At 48.1% G+C, this 21418-nt stretch overlaps 1 protein-coding gene across 2 annotated transcripts; it reads left to right on the forward strand.

The window, feature by feature from the left end:
* Positions 1 to 5472: 5472 nt before the first annotated feature.
* POLR3D (RNA polymerase III subunit D) lies at positions 5473 to 13347 on the forward strand. 2 transcript variants are annotated; one of them, XM_055144767.1, is made up of 9 exons: positions 5473 to 5629; positions 5786 to 5955; positions 7173 to 7216; positions 8063 to 8214; positions 8367 to 8491; positions 8693 to 8861; positions 9209 to 9474; positions 9925 to 10077; positions 10213 to 13347. In XM_055144767.1, the coding sequence occupies exons 2-9, from the start codon at positions 5791 to 5793 to the stop codon at positions 10333 to 10335; spliced, it is 1197 nt and encodes a 398-aa protein (XP_055000742.1). In that variant the 5' UTR covers positions 5473 to 5629; positions 5786 to 5790; the 3' UTR covers positions 10336 to 13347. The 2 variants fall into 2 exon arrangements, with proteins under 2 accessions (XP_055000742.1, XP_055000743.1); XM_055144768.1 differs by having other exon boundaries at positions 5475 to 5607.
* The last annotated feature ends 8071 nt before the right edge of the window (positions 13348 to 21418 follow it).

Here is a 21418-nt window from a genome sequence, read left to right on the forward strand (position 1 = left end):
ACCCAGCAGTGCTCCGGAGACAGTGCAATGCTATGGATCAAATCAGCTGCATATTAAGGATCAGACTGCAAGGGGTTGAGCCACACCCAGAGGTGCTCAGGGTTTTCTTCTGACTCTGCCCTCAGGGATCACTCCTGGTGGGCATACAGGGTGCCAGGGATCAAACCTGGGCTGGCCACATGCAAGGCAGGCTACCTACCTGCTGTACTATGGCTCGATCCCTATAATCATCTTTTGCTGCAACTCCTGTGGTGCTGGCCTCCTACTTCCTCCTGAGCGCCTTTAGCCTGTCTTAATAACGAATGGATTTCAGTGTGGGTCATGTCTGCTCTACACTTTTCAGTGATGTTCCATTTCAGAGGAAAATCTAGAGGCTTTTAGACTGGCCTGCACAGCACTCCCTGCCTGATTTATTTCTCCACCCTCACCTGTCACTCCAACCCCTTTGCTCCCTCATTCACTTAGCATCAGCCCTACTAGCCCCGACACCCTTTCTGTTTCAGGAATAATCTGGCATGTTTTAGCCTCAGGGCATCTATTTCTCCTCTCTCTCTCTCTCATTTATTTATTTATTTATTTATTTATTTATTTATTTATTTTTGGAGGGGGCACCCCCAGCAGTACTCAGGGCTTGCTTCTGGCTCTGCACACATGGATGACTACTGGAGCACTCAGGAGATCCCATATGAGATGTTGAAGATCTAACCTGCGTCAGCCACGTGCAAAGCAAACGCTTGATCTGCTATACTGTCACTCCAGCCTCTCAATTACAATTTTTCTTTCTTCTTCTTTTTTTTGTTTCTTCAATGGGATTTTTTAAGCAGATACAATCATGGCTATATTTCTATGTTCTATGGCTTTCCCCCACATAACTGTTGGTAGGAAGTAACCCCCAAATGGTAAAGGTCAAAGATCTTTCACTCTTCTGGGGTAAAAAAATGCTATGGAAATCCAATAAGCATTGCAGAAAGAAAACTAATTAAATAAATTATAACAAATGGAGTACTAAGCCAGAGAGGTAATACAGAGGTTAAAGTGCTTGTCTTGTACGTAGCTGACCCTAGTTTAGTCCTAGCACCACATGGAGAACCAAGAATCTAGCCCTGGAACCAGCAGGGGCGACCCAGAAACAAAACAAAAATTTTTTCAATTAATAAAAGCAGTACTTAACATTTAGTCATTAAAACCATAATTTAGAAGAAGATTTAATAACTTATTAAATGTTTATAGAATGTTAAAGATAAAACCAGATTATAAAATCATATAGAAAAACAACTTTAAGCATATTAAAATTGATGGAAAAAATAATGGATGATTTTACTTTTATTTTTGGTGATTTATACTTTTTTTTCAAATGTTCTACAATAAATATATCTGCTAAACCAAACAACAATGACAACAAAATGCAACCAAGAAGTTGCTGGAAGCCCAGTGGTCCTCTGAGTTCAGAGGGAAGGCAGAGCAGTTTCACCCAGTGCCCGGGTTGCACACAGCTCTGCAGGGTGTAGAGGGCTTTCCTTTGTCAACTCCAGTTACTGTAAAGTCAGTAAGGAGAGAAAGAAGTTTTAAAAAGTCTTGTTATGGGCTGGAGTGATAGCATAGTGGGTAGGGCGTTTGCCTTGCATGCGGCCAACCTGGGTTCGATTCCCAGCATTCCATCTGATCCCCCAAGCACCGCCAGGAGTAATTCCTGAGTGCAGAGCCAGGAGGAACCTCTATGCAATGCTGGGTGTGACCCAAAAAGAAAAAATTGAATAAGTAAATAGAAATAAAAAGTCTGGTTATGGGCTGAAGCTATAGTACAGCGGGAACGGCAACTGCCTTGCACACAACTGACCCAGGTTGGGTCCCCAGCATCCCATAGGGACCCCTGAGCACTGCCAGGAATAAGCCGTGAGTGCAGAGCCAGTAATAGGCCCTGAGCACTGCCGGGTGTGACCCCAAAATAAAACACACACACATTATATTACATTAATATAATATTAATAGAGTATTAAACTGGCAAAAGTTTTAAAATGAATTAATACTATCTCCCCCTTTTGTTACTGTTGTTGCTATGAGCAGAGGTTCCAAAAACTCTGTTGTCATGTTTGCACTCTGGGTTGTGCTACCTGCAAGATCACTTGCCTTGTTGTGGAGCTGGTGACCCCAGAGAGCAGAGCCCCTGCCGTCTCTCTGAGGCATGTGTGGAGAACAGGAACTGAAGTCATAGTTTTACTGGCCTCAGATTACAAGGCACACACATCTGCACTGAGCTATCTTAGACCCAAAAGGTAAAATAAATAAAAATTTAAAAAGAGCCAGTATTAGAAAGGATGTGGCAAAGATTATATGTGTAATGGATATATTCATACATATGCTTATATACTATATATATGTGTGTATATATATACAGATATATATATTAGTAGTGGTGACACATATTAGCACAAATCTTTTTTTTTTTTTTTTTTTGGTTTTTTGGGTCACACCCGGCGATGCACAGGTGTTACTCCTGGTTCTACACTCAGGAATTACTCCTGGCGGTGCTCAGGGGACCATATGGGATGCTGGGATTTGAACCCGGATCGGCCGCGTGCAAGGCAAACGCCCTACCCGCTGTGCTATCACTCCAGCCCCTAGCACAAATCTTTTGTTTTTAATTTTTTTTCTTTTTGGGTATACCTGGTGGTACTCAGGATGTACTCCTGGCTCCGTGCTTAGGGATCACTCCTGGTAGGGTTGGGGATCATCCGGTGCCAAGGATTGACACAGGTCGGCTGCGTGCAAAGTGAATGCCTACCTGCTGTGCTATCATTCTGGCTCCAGCACAAGCTTTTTAAAAAGCAAGTTAGCAATATGGGATATTTCTTTATAAGAACCATAAAAATGAAATTATTTAAAGTTACATAGTCACCATGGGAAACGGTTTGGCAGTTTCTTATAAAATTAACATACCGTTCAACCCAACCGTGCATTTGTTGCCATCTTCTGAGGAAAACTAAAAATTCCATCCATATAAAAACCTTTACATGTCTATCAGAACAACTTGGTTCCTAACCAAAAAAAAAAAAAAACCCAAAAAACACAAATAATAACCCAGATATCCTTCAAAGGGTGAGTGGTTAAACAAACCATGGCTAATCAGCAACAAAAAAATGAGCTATTAATACAAATAAGAGTTGGCAAAATATCCAGGAAGCGATGCTAGTGGGGGAAAGGAATTCTAAAAGGTCACATAATATATGATCCTATTTTCAAATTGTGTAAATAATACGTCAAGAAGTATAAATAACTTTTTTGTTTTTGGACCACACCCAGAGTGCTCAGAGGCCACTCCAGGCTGGATGTTTAATTAGGGGACCGTCCTGGCAGTGCCTGGGGTACCATGCATTGCCAGAGATTGAATCTGGGCATCCTGTTTGCAAGCACTCCTGTCTGTTGAACTATCTTCCTGACTCAATGTCCACATTTGAAGTAGCAATATCATGGAAATAGAGAACAGATTAGTGGTTGCTTGGGGGGTGGGGGTGGGGGTGGAAGGGAGGTGTATCCAGAGAGATCCTTCAGTTATAGAAGTATCTTGAATCTTGACTTCAATGTCAGTACTATAGTTGGAATATTGCCCTGACCATTTTGTAAGATGTTACTATTGAGGGCAGCTGAATCAAGGGTACTTAAGGTCTTCTACATTATTCCTTACAATTGCATGTGTACCAACAAAAACTGAATCTTTCTTTAAATTTATTTTTAAACAGTACATTTTCTAGTTATTTTAACTGTATCACTATATCACTGTCATCCCGTTGTTCGTCGATTTATTCGAGTGAGCACCAGTAACGTCTCTATTCTTCTCAGTCCTGAGATTTTAGCAGCCTCTTCTTACTCGTCTTTTCCAGTTATTTTACCAAGTCTGAAAAATCTGTTTTAGGGATATAATCCAAGAGAAGTTAATAAGTGTTAGCTGTGAACATGCCCGCTATGTTCACTGCAGCATTTTTATACAATAGAGGAAATAAACTAAGTGTCCAGACAGGAAGATAGGCAAATAATATCATAGCCATCTGAGAACCATATTGTAGTTTGATAGCACAATTAAAAGAAATATATATATATATATATATTTGAAAACAACAGTAGATTCATACCACTAGTACAATATGCCAGCTCTGTGAAAGGGTCTGGAGTATTAGAAAAATTTCAATAGTAGTGCTCTGTGGTATTTCAACTGAAATGCTTTTCTCCCCACCAGCTTGCTCCAATATTTTGTTTTGTTTTGTTTTGTTTCGTTTTTGGGTCACACCTGGCAATGCACAGGGGTTACTCCTGGCTTTGCACTCAGGAATTACTCCTGGCGGTGCTCAGGGGACCATATGGGATGCTGAGAATCGAACCCGGGTCGTCCGCGTGCAAGGCAAACGCCCTACCCGCTGTGCTATCATTCCAGCCCCTGACCCCAATATTGTTACATGGTTTTGTTACACGGCAGAATAAAAGCACATTTTGCATTTTCCCCCAGATCAGTGCTGATAACAGGAATTATTTGCTTATATGCAAATCCTCGAGAGAGCTCAAAACCGTAAGTAAATATCCTTATACGACCAGAGCGCTAGTACAGCAGATGGTATAGAGGGGAGGATGCTTGCCTTGCACATGACCCACCCAGGTTTGATCCCTGGCATCATCCCAACACGGTCCCCTGAGCCTACTAGGAGTGATCCCTAAGCCCAGAGCCAAGAGCACCGCTGGGTGTGGCCCCCAAACAAACAAACAAAAGAAAAATCTCCTTTTACCCAGGTGATGAAGGGTGGGGTGGATGAGTCTGTGTGCATTTTAACAATCAATTTCCCACGCTGGCGTTTCATTAAATTCTTTCAATTCGTCCCTCCCCAACTTGGCTTTTCAGGTTGTGGGCTTAGACTGCAAGTGCATACAGGGCCCCCAGTCCTGAAGCCCGGGCGGAGGCCACGAGGCACCCGGGTCCGCTCACCGCGGCGGCTGGGGCGCAGCACCCACGCCGCGCGCCACGTCCCCCCCAGGAACCCGGGGAGAGGACCACACTGCAGGCGGAGGGCGCTGCCCGGGGGTGCGGTGACCACCCCAAGGTCACCGTCGCGCCCGCAACGGAGGCCCAGCGCAGCGCGGGCTCGCCTGGTTCGGAATAGGGGGGTGGAGCGGGGGTTCCAGCTCTCTGCCCCGCGCCCTCTCGCCCCTTCCAGAACCGCGACCCCCCAACCGCTCGCAGAGGCTGGGCGAAGCGGATCCGCCGCCTGCGCTTTGGAGGCTGCCAGGGCCAGCCTCCGTCCCCCAGCATCCGAGACCCGCTCCGAGCGAGGACCCTCGAGCGCTGCACCCCGGCGTCGTCACCCAGACCGCTCTTCCTTTTTCGCCCTCTCAACCCAGCTTTTCCCGACTCCGGGAAGAACCGGGAAGAGAAGGCGGAGGGGAGTGCGGCGCCGCCGAATAAATACTGTGGCCAGGCCCCGCCCACTGAGCTCACTTCCGCCCCGCGCCAAGATGGCGGCGCCCGGGCCCTGCCACGCAGACTTCCGCCGGGCGCCGGGAGCCGGGGCTGGCCGCGGGCGGCGGTGAAGGCGGACGCGTGTGCCGGGGAGCCGCGGCGCGCTGGTGCGGCCGAGGCCCCGAGGAGGTGCCCGGGCGCGGGCGGGCCGAGGCTAGCGGGGAGGCCCTGGCCACGTGTGAGGGGGAGGAGCCGCACGCTGCGGGAGGGACGCCCCGCCCGGGCGCGGGGGGCTCGGCCGGGCTGCGCGTGTCCGACTCGGGTTCCTCTTTGCTCCGCTTCCAGGCAGCATGTCGGAAGGAAAGGCCGCGGGCGAGCCCAGCGCCCCGGGGGGGTCCCGCTCCCTCCTCACCGGGGCCCGGGGGCTGATCGGGCGGCGACCCGCGCCCCCGCTCACGCCGGGTCGCCTTCCCTCCATCCGCTCCAGAGACCTCACCCTCGGCGGAGTCAAGAAGGTACGTCCCGGGCGCCTTTCCTCACGCACGCGATCGAAGCAACTTGAGTGTGTTTGCGTGTGTTTGTGTGTGTGTGTGTGTGTGTGTGTGTACACGTGTGTGTACACCTTGGGGAATCCCTTGAAAGCCACGCAGGCATTCACTTTGCCTGCAGGTACGAGGTGATGCTCAGAAGGTGCCCAGAGATTGTTGCAGGGGCTAATTCAATGCAGTGTGTGTGTGTGTGTGTGTGTGTGTGTGTGTGTGTGTTGGACGTGTTTGTGTGTCTGTGTGTCTGTGTGTCTGTACGAGGTGATGCTCAGAAGGTGCCCAGAGATTGTTGCAGGGGCTAATTCAATGCAGTGTGTGTGTGTGTGTGTGTGTGTGTGTGTGTGTTGGACGTGTTTGTGTGTCTGTGTGTCTGTGTGTCTGTTTGGACACCTTGAAGAATCCCTTGAAAGCCACACAGGCATTCACTTTGCCTGCAGGTTTGCAAAAGATGATGCTCAGGTGATGCTTAGAGATGTTGCAGGGGGCTAATTCTAGGCATTCCAAAGCAACTTGAATGTGTGTGTGTGAGTGTGTGTGTGTGTGTGTGTGTGTGTGTGTGTGTGTGTGTGTGTGTTTGGACACCATGGAGAATCTCTTGAAAGCTAATTCTAGGCATTCCAAAGCAACTTAAATATGTGTGTGTGTGTAGTGTGTGTAGTGTGTTTGGGTGTGTGTACACCTTGGAGAATCCCTTGAAAGCCCCGCAGGCACTCACATTGCCTGCATTTTGAGTTCTTAGGCATGTCTGTCATTAGAAACTCCTGTTCCCATCTGTTATGTCTGTGACTGTGACTAGAGAAGGGGGGGTGACAGGCGCATAAAGCAGACAGTTTGTGAAGATTTCTTTCCCAGTTTTGCTGGGACTGTTAAAGGCAGTTCTTGTGCCTTACCTTGCCTGAGTGTTGTCTATGGATTCCTTTCCCCATGTTGTGATTCTCCAGTTTCATGACAAGCTTGGAGATTAAAGTTAGAAGTCCTCAGAGGACAGAGACTGGGACTGCTAAAGTGGTGGTGGGCACCCCTTCTGTTGATAATGCCCCCCTGATGCCTAGCACTGAATTTTCTGGGTTGTGAAGAGAGTCAGAGTGATCTTGTTCCACAGAGTATGCATTTGGGGAGGTTTTGTTTTTCTCCATGCCTTGGGGTCAGAATTTACCAAATCATTGTCTCTTGTATTTTATTTTCAGAAAACCTTCACCCCAAATATCATCAGTCGGAAAATCAAGGAAGAGTAAGTAGTTAGGCCCTCTGAAAATGTGCATCTGAATGTTTAGTCTGAATTTGGGACTTTGGGGGAAATTGCTAGAAATTTATATGTACATTTAGATCTTTTCTCCAGTAGTTTTCAATCCTAGTAGGTGATTTTAACCTACAAGTTATTTTAGAAAACAAGAAACAAACAAAAAAACACTGATGCTTGGAATTCATTCCTACAGGTTATGATTTAATGTGATTTAGGTTTTTTTTTTAAAATAAAATGAAGTGATTTTTGTTGTTGTTGTTGTTATTATTGCTTTTTGGGTCAGACCCAGTGCTGCTCAGGGGTTCCTCTTGGCTCTGCACTCAGGAATTACTCCTGGCAGTGCTCAGGGGACCATATGAGATGCCAGGATCAGCCGTGTGCAAGGCAAATGCCCTATCAACTATACTGTCACTCCAACCCTGAAGTGATTCTATTGTCAAGAGTTGAGAGCCAATAATTTAGACAGAAGTATGTCAAATTTTCCCTTAAACTATTTGTATTACAGTCTTCCTGCTTTTCAGTCAGTATAAGAGTCTGCATTTTTTAAGGACCACTATGATTCAGCTCTGGGATTATAGTTCTTGTAAACACTTTTTGTACAAAAAAGTAAAATAAAGCAAGCTCGAAGGATTGCCACATCATGGAGGTAATGAAGTGCTTGGCTTAGAGTTTGGTTCTGCCTCTTGAGATGTAGTTACTGGCTCATAAACTCACCTCACTGGGGGTGTGAAGTTCCCCCTTCTTTGGGTTACCCACCTGTTCGGGAGAGTGAAATCTATTTTCTGACATGCGGTATGAGTGAATGGTTTTAGTGAAGTAATTCTCTTTTTCCAGGCCCAAGGAAGAAGTAACCATCAAGAAGGAGAAGCGAGAAAGGGACCGCGACCGGCAGAGAGAGGGCCATGGGCGGGGTCGAGGGCGCCCAGAAGTGATCCAGTCCCACTCCATCTTTGAGCAAGGCCCTGCTGAAATGATGAAGAAAAAGGGTACAGATATCAGGGCCAGGGAGGAGGCAGTCAGTGGAGTTCTGTCAGACTGTTCTGTCAGAGCATGAGGGCAGTGGACCTCCCCTGCTGCCCATTTGGTTTTTCTTGCTATGACCTCTTCCTCACCCTGTGAACTGGATGGTTTTCCACAGGGAACTGGGATAAGACGGTGGATATGTCGGACATGGGGCCCTCTCATATCATCAATATCAAAAAAGAGAAGCGGGAGACAGATGAAGAAACGAAACAGATCCTACGCATGCTGGAGAAGGATGACGTAGGTAGCTGGGGGGAGCTTCTCTGGGACTGTTGAAAGGGCTTCCTGGCGGGTAGGGCCCAGGTGGAAGAGATGGTGTTCTGGAATCCCGGTGAGCCACAGGAACTGTCTTTAGAAAAGGACTACGCTAGACTTGAGTTCAAGTTCTTGTGTCTGTGCTGGACAGTTTATGTGACCACCCCTTCTCCCACTCTTTGGCAGTTCATCGATGACCCTGGGCTGAAGAATGACACTCGAAACATGCCCGTGCAGCTGCCACTGGCCCACTCCGGGTGGCTTTTTAAGGAAGAGAATGAAGAACCAGATGTGAAACCTTGGCTGGCCGGTCCCAAGGAAGAGGACATGGAGGTGGACGTGCCTGCTGTGAAAGGTGAGAGGGGACCACTGCCTTCTCATCCCCTTTTCGGTGGTGGCCTCCAGGAATTCCCCAGAGGAATAAGCACCCCCCAGACATCAGCATATAAGCAGGCCCGCTCCTGTTCCAGCTCTAATGTACAAAGACGCCAAATTCTGCTCTCTGAGGGGTCAGGCGCTGACATGGATGAGTAGGCCTCAGTCATTTTCAAATGATGTCCCACAGCTCCTGTGTCCCTCTGCCTAACCAGGATCTGCCCTCCGTCTCCCATACTGCGTGGCGGGGAAAGAGGGGGGCTGAGGGATGGGTGCTGTGAGGTGGCATAGAGGGTGGCCCTTTGAAGGTGTTTCCGTTGACCCCAGTGAAAGAGGAGCCACGAGATGAAGAGGAGGAGGCCAAGGTGAAGGCTCCTCCCAGAGCAGCCAGGAAGACCCCCGGGCTCCCAAAGGACATATCCGTGGCTGAGCTGCTCCGGGAGCTGAGCCTCACCCAAGAGGAAGAGCTGCTGTTCCTCCAGCTGCCCGACACGCTCCCGGGCCAGCCACCCACTCAGGACATCAAGCCTGTCAAGACCGAGGTGCAGAGTGAGGATGGGCAGATGATGGCCATCAAGCAGGAGAAGGACCGGGTATGCTCAGCGTTGACTACCGGGGAGATGCAGGGGGCCAACAGGGCACAGCCGCAACCCGGAGAGGTGCAGGGGAGCCTTAGTGCTGCCCAGGCAGAAAATGGGGATTAAGAGGCATTTGTGTTCTTTCTACCCACGAGAAGCTTGCGCTTTGTTGTTCAGCCCTGAGTGTGTGTGTGTGTATGGGGGGGGGGGGTTATATTGACAATTGACACAAGTGAGAGCGCATGCACGTTTGATGGCAGTGTCAGCACAGCAGTTGTCGACGTTTTGCCCTTTTGTTGAGCGTGTTGCAGATTTTTTTTTTTTTTAACCCTGGCAAAAGGCCCTTTTAGAGGGGAGCACATTCTGATGTTTGCTGCCGATGCCCAGCTTTGGGAAAGGGTCATTCCTAAGGACTGGTGGACAGAGCTCTTAACCATGTCTGCATTCCTTGATTCTCTTGGCCAGGAAGCCAGGCTGGCAGAGAATGCGTGTACCCTGGCTGACCTGACGGAGGGTCAGGTTGGCAAGCTGCTGATCCGCAAGTCAGGAAAGGTACAGCTCCTCCTGGGCAAGGTGACTCTGGACGTGACAATGGGGACTGCCTGCTCTTTCCTGCAGGTGAGCGCCCTGAGGGTCAAGTTCATTGCCCGTAGGGGAGAGGCACTGTTGGGATTACCACATTAAAATTGCCAGCTAAGAAGAGGGAGTGGCCAGAATGGTTTTGATGCTCACCACTGCCTTTGTCATTGGCAGGAGCTGGTGTCTGTGGGTCTCGGAGACAGTAGGACAGGTGAGATGACGGTCCTGGGACACGTGAAGCACAAACTTGTATGTTCCCCCGATTTCGAGTCCCTCTTGGATCACAAACAGCGGTAAAGTGAGGAGATGAAGGCTGGTGGCGACCACGCCCATGGCTGCTGCCTGCTCCAGACTGCTGGGTGCGACGTCGAAGGGGCCTGTTCAGCCTGCGCACGCCAGCCGTCGGCGGCCTCCGTCCTGGTCTTCCCCTGCCCTCACGGCAGTGAGTGAGGCTGCTCATCCTGGTGCCGGGACTCCTCCCTCTTTATTTATTTTCTATGGGTGTCTTCTCTCTTCCGCTGACTGCCACCTCCCTGACAGACGGGAGGCCCGTGGACGGTCCAGGCTCCTGGTCCGGGGGCCGCGTGTGGGTGCTCTGAGCTGGAAGCTCCTGCTGCGTGCGCCATCCCCTTCTTCCTGAGCGGGCAGGGAGGATTGGAGTCTGGGACCCAGCCCTGTGTCCCAGCTGTGTGACTGTGTGGGCAAACTACCTAAGCTCTCCAAGCCTCATATTCCTCATCTAACCCCAAAGGGGATCTACTACCTCTCGGGGCAGGCGTGAGGATTAAAGAAATACGAGAGAGGGGAAGTCCTCGAGGGCCAGACAGCCACGGTAGGCACTCAATAAATGTCAGGTTCCTTTTGCCGGGGCCTTTACAAATCCAATGAGCGCTTCCACAGCTCTCCCAGAGTGACTCGCGGCTTTCCCCTGTGTTCTAAGCCCATAGACCCCCCCCCCAGGCCTGGTGCTGCAGAAGTCTGAGCCTCTTGGTCCTGCACACTCTTCGCCAAGCGCCCTCTGTTCATGGGGGGAGGCAACTTCAGTTTTCTCAGCCGAGCAGTATCTTTCCCCCACCTCGGCACCCAGCAGATGTTCTTGGAAGTCATAACCGGCCCCATCCTCCTCCTGCACTTGACTCCTGTGGTCACCAGCCTGCACTCTACTTGCTCCCATGAAACTGTTGTTAGTATCTAATTTCTGTAAGTGGTGAAGTCCTCACTACATCATATGCTGCTGAGAAACTTCCTTGGTTAGACAGGAAGTAGTGACGTGTGGAGGAATAATGACTTTATGACTCCCACCTCAGAAGCTTTGGTTTTGAGAAGCCCCCCCCCCCCAATTTCCTATCTAGTGGCCACCCACTCTACTTGAATTGAATCTCTGCCCCGCTACTGCTCTGTCCTTTGGGACCTTGTTTCTTCCCCCAGGCTGGGACCCTTGAATGTATGGTCCCTAGAGAAGCAGTTCTGCGCCCAGTCTTTGGCTGCGGGCTAATTTTCCCCGGTTGCAGGGGGTGCTGTCTTGGAGGTTAGGAAAGGCCTCCTGCCCTGAGCTCTCTGCTCCTTGTGCCTGTGTTACAGTCGCTTTGGTGGAGCTGTGGAAACCACCTCTGGAGCGGCAACGAACCGCCCAGGCTTGGTCAGAGCTGCCTCTTGGCAACATTTCAGTGGCCCCAGCGGTTTTGAAGGGATTCACATCCCTTATTCTCACCTTCTTTTCCACACTGAGCCTTTTTTCATCACAACTGGGACTGTTCCACACCGATCACTGGAAGCTGCCCAGCTCGCAGCTATGGGATGGGCAGAGAATCACGTCCCCTGGTTGGCCCCCATGTAGCTCAGCACTCGGGGAGCTGCTGAGAAGTTGTGTTCTCTCCTCGCTCTGGAAGACCGGAGCTGACGCGTTCCTGGGAGACACGTGCCCTGGACGTCCTGTTGGCTTGAGGTTGAGCTTCAGAGGAACAGCTGCGCTGCGGTGTCTGGGCTTCTGTACTTGCTTCTCCTTTTCACCCGGCAGGGGCGCTGCCAGGGGGCCTCTACTGTGAGCCTCTCTCTGCTCTGAGTCTGGTTCATGAACACCTTTCTGCTGCTGCTTTGGCCAACTCACAGGCCCTTGTTAGATGTTTGGGGATTTGCGGTCTTCAAGAAAGCTCGAGAAGGAGCATGTGCCACTTTAACCTTCGTACACCATTTCAGGTGTTCTGGGGATTAAACGTAATGACCCTGCATCAGAGTCCCTGTGACCTGTCTCAATGATGCCCAGGTTGAGTGTCATCAATAAAAGTATGGAAGAAAGATGAGGCACATCTGCTTTCTTGCCAAGCCTCTGAAGCATACATATAAGCCAACAAATAAATCTAGGTCACAGGAGTAAGAACCCAAAGCCAAATTAAAGTATGAAAGTGCATGTGTATTTGTTACCAACCTGCTTATGTGTGTGTGCATTTTGTTAGGGTACTAAGGGAAGTTTAGGCTCATTTATGTTTTTCAGCTACTTGATTGAGTGACAGAGTGTGAACTTGAGAGGCAGGATTAGATTTGAATCCACTTCAGCCCCACCAATAACTTGGGTGGGGGATAATTACTTACCTTCCCTAAGCTCAGTTTTCCTTATTAACTGTAAAACGGAGAATACCTGCTTCTTAAGAGAGTTGCATTTAGACTAAAGTGGACAGGAGGCATTCCTTCAGTGCCAGACAGAAAATGCTGCTATCAGGATGTGCTCAGCTCAACTGACAGGAAACGAGACTGACAGTCACTTTGGAAATAAGGACGTTTGATTATCTCTTCTTCTAACAAGTTTAGAGATAGAAAGTTCCAGAGTTGGGTGGCAGCCAAAGTGGCATGAAGTTGTTCTTGGTTCCGTTTGCTCTGCCATCCTTAATGTTGCAAAGTAACTGGTAGAGCCGATGCTCTGGGTCATTTTTGCAAATGACTGTATTCAAAGGAAGAGCATGATGTGAAATAGAACACAGTAAAGAAACGTTCTCATTCTGTGCCTGTCAGGATTAGCCTGCAGAGGCCTCAGCACAACTGCCCAGTGTCTGCTAAGCCAGGTCACACCCTCACTTTGGACAAGGCACTGACAAGGGCTGGGTGGGCCGCTTTGTCCCCTCCGCTGGGTGTCCTAGTGCCTGTGGGACAGGGTTCTGTTAGCACAAAAGCAGAATGACGGGTACAGTCTGTTATAGTTGGCACCATGTTAGACAATACTGTCTATTGTGGATAAATAAAAAATAATATGTATAATCTTTATGTGGAATCTTTTAAATTTTCACATTCTTCTAAATAAACCAGTTTTAACATTTATAGAGTATTTCCTTTCAGACTCCACAAAGTTTTTAAATTGCATTTAATGGTATAAATATGACTGTTCTATCATGTGCTTTGTCTCACTCAAAAACATTGTCCTCCCACGTTAATGAGCATCTTGTTCTCCCCACACTTCTGACTAACTGAAAGAATTAGGACAATTCTTACAGGCCAACCCATGCTGGTGGGAAGTGATTGGTCAACTTGTGGCTTCCTAAAGACTAAGAGGCTCCTTTCTTAGGTGAAGTGAACTGAAAGCATCAGCGCCTGCCTGTATGTCAGGGCACTCCACAGGGGCCCTTCTGCTATGGTGGCTATAGTCGATTATAGATGCAGTGTCTACAACTCTCCTACTGAAGGGCAGGGGGTGACAGGGGACTCCAGTGTACAGCTCTGAGGAATGGGGGGCTGTTCTGGGCTCGGTGGAAGTGTTGGTGGGGGAGATAGTACAGCAGTAGGGTACTTGCCTGTGACCAATTGGATTCAATACCCGCCATCCCATGGGGTCCCCTCAGACCCACCAGGAATGGTGCCTGAGCATAGCCAGGTGTGGCCCCCCGAACAAAGCTGAGGGACAATTGAACCTCCCACTATTTAACGCATTTACACTGAAGATTCAGATCGTATGGGATGCTGGGAATATTGAATATTGAACCCGGGTTGGCCACGTGCAAGGCAAACGCCCTGCCCTGCCCACTGTGCTATTGCTCCAGTCCCCTTGTCAAACATTTTTAAGGACGGCTTTTTTTTTTTTTTTTTTTTGGCTTTTTGGGTCACACCCCATGATGCACAGGGGTTACTCCTGACTTTGCACTCAGGAATTACTCCTGTGGGTGCTCAGGGGACCATATGGGATGCTGGGAATCGAACCCGGGTCGGCCGCGTGCAAGGCAAACGCCCTACCTGCTGTGCTAGCGCTCCAGCCCCTAAGGGCTGCTTTTATTCTAAGTAAAACCATTATTGAAACACTGCCACCTTAACTACAAACAACTTTTTGAGAGGGGCAGGAGGCTAACCCCGCTGTGCTCAGGCATCACTCTTGGCACTGCTCGGGGGACCAAGGATCTGTCTGGTCCCACAAACAACTTTTTAATTAAAAAAGGAATTGTTAATACACCATGATCTGCAGAATTGTTAATAATGCAGTGGTTTCAGGCATTTGTTATTCCAGCACCAATCCCACCACCAGTGTGGCCTTCCCTCCACCAGTATCCCCAGGTGCCACCTTAACTGGCACAAATTTACTTCACTGGAGGCTGCCACCATCCAGACAATAGGGCATTGGTTTGGTGGATGATGACAGTAGAGGTGTTGGCAAGAGTGTGGCTTCTGGACACTTTTTTTCTTTCTTTTTGCTTTTTGGGTCATACCTGCTCAGGGGTTATCCCTGGCTCTGCACTCAGGAACTTCTGGTGGTGCTTGGGGGACCATATGGGGTGTCAGGGATCAGCCCCGGGTCAGTTGTGTGCAAGGCGAATGCCCTACTCACTGTACTATTGCTCTGCCTCCTGGACATTTATGTCAAATGTGGTGCAGCTTGAGCTAATGCGGGCTGTGGAGAGGAGCTGAGATGGTTCCATAGCTCTGGCAGCAGAAATAGCCAAAATGGTAGGAAAAGGACCCTGTGCTTTATTGTGTCTCTCAAATCTCAGCTGGTGGGACATGTTCTGAACCCTAGAGATCTGGGGGAGTAAGTAGCACTTCACTTTCTAGCCCAGGTCATCTAGGCCAGCCCTTGCAAACTGGGGGATAATGCGTGCCGGTCCGCCAGCTCTGCCTAGAGAAGAGAATGGAAAGCTTTCTGTGACCCGGTCATGGTTCTCCCTGATTCATTCCCACAAAACAGAGTATTTCAAGTGAAAACACACTCCGTTACCAAAGCCTAACTGTACTGGGATGAGAATCAAATTCTTTTTAAAATGTCTCTTGCACCATACAATATAACTTGAATGGCTCTATAAAAAAAAAAATCTATCTTTGTACTATCAGATTTTACACAATCTCATCTTTCTGGGTTTTCTACTTCTCTTAAATTTTACAATAAACAATTGTTCCAATATCCTCAGTTTTTTGGTTTTAGGATGCTGTATTAAAAACAGCGTTACTGAATCAAATTTATCAAATTTGTTAGGCTGACATTCGTTCATATGCCTATTAGCAGTGTGTAAAAATTGTTTATGTGTTTGTAAAGTTGAATATTTCAAGACTTTATTTTGCAAATTACATAAATGTAGGAGGATGCTGTAGTGAATAATAAAACAACAAAACTTGGACCCCCCCCCCCGGGGTCCCCTCCCTCCAAGTGAAAAGAAATGAAACAAAATCAATAATAAACATGAAAGGATGCTGCTTAGGAGGCCTGATCTGGACTCCCAAGGCTCTTGGACAGATGACAACAACTTCTGCGTCCCTGTCAGTTGCGGGCTGAGGGGCTAAGGCCACGGGAGGGGCTCCCATAGTTAGATGATGTGCTTTCCAAAAGCCAGTTGCATTGTTCCCAAAGTTGATTTGTTTTGTGGCCACACCTGCTGTGCTCAGGACTTACTCCTGATTCTGTGCTCAGGGATCACTCCTGGTGAGGCTCTGGTGACCATATGGGATGCCGGGTATCGAACCCAGGTCAGCCACATGCAAGGCAAGTGAGCTTCAGCCCCTCCCAAGCTTGATTTTGTAAGTTGTGTTCACTGTTGTAAAGACAATTCAAAATTGAACACGGCATAAATGACCAAAATATCAGGGCTCAAGTATTTCTGCTGATCATAAGATGAACGTATAATTTATTTATTTTATTTATTTAATTTTAATTTTTTTTTTTTGCTTTTTTTTGGGTCACACCCGGCAATGCACAGGGGTCACTCCTGGCTCTGCACTTAGGAATCACCCTGGTGGTGCTCAGGGGACTATATGGGATGCTGGGATTTGAACCCGGGTCGGTCGCGTGTAAGGCAAACGCCCTACCCGCTGTGCTATCACTTCAGCCCTTTATTTTAAATTTTTATTGAATCACCACGAGATCCATAGTTACCAAGTTGTTCATGATTGGATTTCAGTCATACAGTGTCCCAACACTAGTCCCTTCACAAATGTACATTTCCCACAACCGATGTCCCCAGTTTCCCTCCCTCTAGCCCCTACTCCCCATTCCAGCCTACCCTTATGGCAGGCACTTTTCTTCTCTCTCTCTCTCTCTCTCTCTCTCTCTCTTTCTCTCAAGATTGTCACACCTGGACATACTTAGGAGCCATTCCTGTCTCTATATTTGGGGTATGTTCCTGATAGTTCCTGGTAGTGCTCAAGGAAACATGCGTTGTCCGGGATTGGACCCTTGCTTCCAACATGAAAAGCATGTATTATGCCCATTGAGCTAGTTCTCCTGCCTTCATCCATTTTTTTTTTTTTTTTGCTTTTTGGGTCACACCTGGCGATGCACAGGGGTTACTCCTGGCTCTGCACTCAGGAATTACCCCTGGCCGTGCTCAGGGGACCATATGGGATGCTGGGATTTGAACCCGGGTCGGCCGCGTGCAAGGCAAACACCCTACCCGCTGTGCTATCTCTCCAGCCCCATGCCTTCATCCATTTTTTTGCAATAGTACCCACTATGTATAATATTTTCTTTTGTGTGTGTGTCTCATCTTTTTATTTATTTATTTATTTATTTTTAATTTATTTTTTAATTAGTGAGTCACAGTGAGGGTATAGTTACAGATTCGCACATTTTCGTGCTTGTTTTTCCCTCATGCAATGTTTAAGAGCCCATCCCTCCACCAGTGTCCATTTTCCACCACCCATGAACCCAATATCCCTTCCACCCCACCAGTCTCATCCCCCCACCCCACCCCGCCTCTGTAGCGGGGCATTCCAATTTGATATCTATCTTTCCTTTTGGGTGTTGTGGTTCCAAATAAGGGTATTGAGTGGCCATCCTGTTCAGTCTCTAGTCTACTTTCAGCACGCATCTCCTGTCCCGCGCAGGATCTCCAATCACATATTACTTGGTGATGAACGTATAATTTAAATATGATATAAATGGAAGAAATATGAATACTGGAAGAAAGTTGATGGAAGCTAATGCTTTGGAAAGGAGCAAAGTTAAGTCACTAAAAATTTACATTCAAGGGGACTAAGGGTGACTCTGTAGTGAACGTGAAACTAAAGGTTTAATCCCTAGTGTCACTCTTATATTACACAGCAGGTCCTGGGGCACAGTAATGTGTGTGATTTCCAGAGCACTAAAGTCAGTTGTTTGCAAGCTCCTGGTGAGCACCTTGGCCAGGTGTGCTCACAACAACCAGAATGTGGGAGCACCATGACTGGAAAGAGTACATGCAGTCCTGTGAGCATGTGTGCAGGCAACACAACTAAATGTGAGTCCAGTCCCTGACCATCTGATCATCCAAACAACAACAAAAAAGGGAAGTGAAGGAGAGGGAAGAGAATGGGAGGGAAGGGAGAAATCCTGTTCCATCAAGTTTGGGTACAGTCATTTGTGTAGAGATGGGGGAAGTTATGAAGAGCCAGGATACTTGTACATGCAAATTGCTCTCAAATTCTCCTGACTGTGCTCTCAGGGATCACTCCTGACTGGGCTCAGGGGCCATATGAGGTGCATACGGGATTGACTGAGTGCAAGGAAAGTGCCCTTTCCCCTGTACTATCTCTCCAGCCCCACAATCCACAAGAGTACCTTGCAAACAAAGCTGCGAGTTCAGTCCCAGGTGACACTTGCATGTGACAATTAATAATCCCAACACTCTGAGGCTGGAGAAATAGTATAGTGGGTAGGGCGCTTGCCTGGCATGCAGCCGACCTGGGTTCCATCTCTTGCACCCCGTATGGTCCCTTGTGCAACACCAGGAGTAATTCCTGAGTGCAGAGCCAGGAGTAGCCCCTGAACATTGCCAGGTGTGGGCCAAAAACAAACAAAATCCCAATCCCAACAGCTCTGCCATTTGAACCTGGCAGTCCTGCTCTCTGTGGTCTGTGTCACCAGAAGCCAGGCTGCTGAAACGAGGTGTATTGGGGGCTGGAGCGATAGCACAGCGGGTAGGGCGTTTGCTTTGCATGCGGTCGACCCTGGTTCAATCCCCAGCATCCCATATGGTCCCCTGAGCACCCCCAGGAGTAATTCCTGAGCACAGAGCCAGGACTAACCCCTGTGCATCACCAGGTGTGACCCAAAAAGCAAAAAAATAAAAAAATAAAAAAAGGGAAAAAAAGGAAAACAGGTGTGGGAGCATTGCAACTAAAGTTATGCGAGCACACGTGTGAGCACTGCAGTTACCCCTGATGAGCACCAAGAAGTTGTGTGAACACCACAACCCAGTCATCAAAGAACGCCACAACCCCATCATCAAAGAACACCACAATCCAGTCATCAAAGAAAAGCAAGGAAAGAGGAAAGAAAACGGTTTATGTCCAGTTAAAGCTTTACTGCTCAGAATGGAGTTCACTTCTTTCTCCCACTGACCATAATTACTCAGTAAAACACTCTTTTTTCCTTTTTTCTTTTTTTTGCTTTTTAGAAGAAGACTTCTGTGTTTCTTCCCCTTGTCTCGACTCCACTGTCCCCAGTCATCCCTGTCTTCACTCTGTGCTAGTCTTTGTGATCGTCTCTTGCCCCCTACTGCAATCGGTGTAGTCCCATCCTGGAGGCTCCTAGCTCTTTTCCATTTCCTCTTCTTCATAGCATTTATCACCACCTGACTGATTATCTATTTCCTTTTATTTTGATTGGGGAGGGATCTAAAATTCCCACCAGAACATAAACTACATGCTAGATTGGTTCAATATAGTAATTCTGGACATACATATTTCTTGCACCTATTAGGCACCAAGTCAATGTCTAGTGAACAAATTTACAGAAATTACATTTGTATGAATGTGTACAAAAGATCTGATAACCACCTTCCTGAGCTTTTTGAGTGTCCTAACTTCTTCCTTAGGGAAGAAAATGCCCCACTTTTCCAGGGAGAAAGAATCTGGCTGACCTGTGGGCAGGGCTTCAAACCATTGTTTGTTTCTTTGGGCCACAACTGGCGATGTTCAGGGGTTACTCCTGGCTCTGTGCTCAGGAGTCATTCCTGATGGTGCTCAGGGATCAAACCAGGGTTGGCCGCGTGCAAGACAAATGCCCTATCTGTTGGATTATATCACTCCGGCCCCTAGACCATTTCAATGTGTTTTCCTCATAACTTTTGATACTCAGTGTCTAACTGGCACTGATCTTTTCCATGAATGCTTACAAATAAATACCCACAGGATTACCCCAGAGAGAGGGCTAGCATCCTTGGATCTGTCCCCACAGCCTGTGACCCTTTGCGCTACAAGCCTCTCTGATTCTTTTCCTGCTCGGAACCTTTAGCAGATGGAGGTAGCCTCCATCCAGAGTCAGGTGAAGTGGGGCTTAGTGGCCCCTGATGTGACTAGGTAGTCTACCCCTTTGAAAAGCAGCTTCTGGGATTCCCAGTGGGCTCTTGTCAAACAGAACATCTGACAAACTGTTCAGACACTTGTCCAGACCTTGTCACTGTCTTGGGGTTCATTCATACTCAACAACTCAGTGGAGCAGGGTCCAACAAGCCTCCCTTGTTAGATAAAAATGGTTTATCTAAGTTGGCAGCCCAGGGACATTTTTCTTTTCCATGAATAGAAAAAACCTTTTTTTTTTTTTTTTTTTTGTGGGGAGGACTATTAGTCTTCAAAGCCTAAAGCAAAGTCACCAGCTTAACGGGGCTTTGAATCCACAGAGATTCCCTGGCATGGGCCTGATTCATTGATGTTTTGACTAAATTGAGACCCAGTGGTGTCCACTAGGCTGTTGTGCTGTTCAGCATCAGTGCCAGTCATGGGATCAGAACAGACCTGGTCACTCTCTTCAGCCAGGAAGGACGCAGAGCTGTCTATACAGCTCTAGTCAGTAGATATTGCTGAAAACTTGTTACATTTTTTTTTGATTGATTCTTGGGCTGTAGACAATGACCTAACTGACTGGGCCCAAAGAAAAGTGTAGACCAGCTGTTCTTTGGGCCCAGGAGCCGTGGGAACAAATCATGATTGCTGACGGAGCTGTCTGGGTCATCCTGTAGGTCCCATGTTAAGGGCTCATTGTCTGACGAGGCTAACTGAAGTCAAACCATGCATTGAGCCCACACTGCCCACCTCTGTTGTGTGGGCCTGTTGTTAAAACCAGACACGCAACATTCCATCATCATACTAAACCCCAGATAGAGGATTGTTTCAAATGCATCAGCTCTCCCTGCAGACCCGGCTTGCAACTCTTAAGAAAAGTTGAATTGTTTGTCCCCTGAAGAAGGTCCACTGTGCAGGGTGAGGTAAGTCCATCCGACCTTTGATCCAGCCCCATTAGTCCTGCTGGGGCTAATGATGGTGGTTCACCACTCACTTCTCAGGTTACTGTCTTGTTCCAACAGCTGGCTCTGAACACTCGCCCTTGAAGTGAATCTGTGTCTCATTTCTAGTTTTCTGGATATTTGTACTTTGACAATGATGCACTTTGGTACTCTCAAGCTCCTCAAGGTGTCTGATGGCCCTTCCATACTGTCCTCCATTCATAGGCATCTGACACTGCTGAGTGTTGGCACAATCAATGCAAAGCGATTTCTCACTCTACCTCATCACCTCCTCTATATGTGTTACTAAGGCAGTGAGGTCACTCAGTATGATTGCTCCTGGAAAGCATCATTCCTCTTGCTCATTTCCTGAGCACTGATTGGAATTAAAATATAGACCTAGTCTGAAATATTGGGACTCTTCTGGGCGTGGTGTTCCTCTAACAGCAGCTGCAGCAGACTATGTCGGCTCAGTCTCTGACTGCTGCCTAATGTAAGGAAGGCCTAGTCTCTTCACGAAAAGGTTGATTTGCTGTTGTGGGGGTGTGGAAATTTCCAGATTGTTGCTCAGGGGGCTGGTGGGGGGCCCTCCTGATGATTCTGGGCTAGCTGACCCTGTAGTTCAATGCAGGGGCCCAAGAATGTGCTGCTTAATTTATTATTATCCCACATGTAGATTCTGAGCATGCATACGTCACTGTCACTGTCATCCTGTT

This window comes from Sorex araneus, chromosome 7, assembly GCF_027595985.1.
Source record: "Sorex araneus isolate mSorAra2 chromosome 7, mSorAra2.pri, whole genome shotgun sequence".
Classification (NCBI taxonomy): Eukaryota; Metazoa; Chordata; class Mammalia; order Eulipotyphla; family Soricidae; genus Sorex; species Sorex araneus.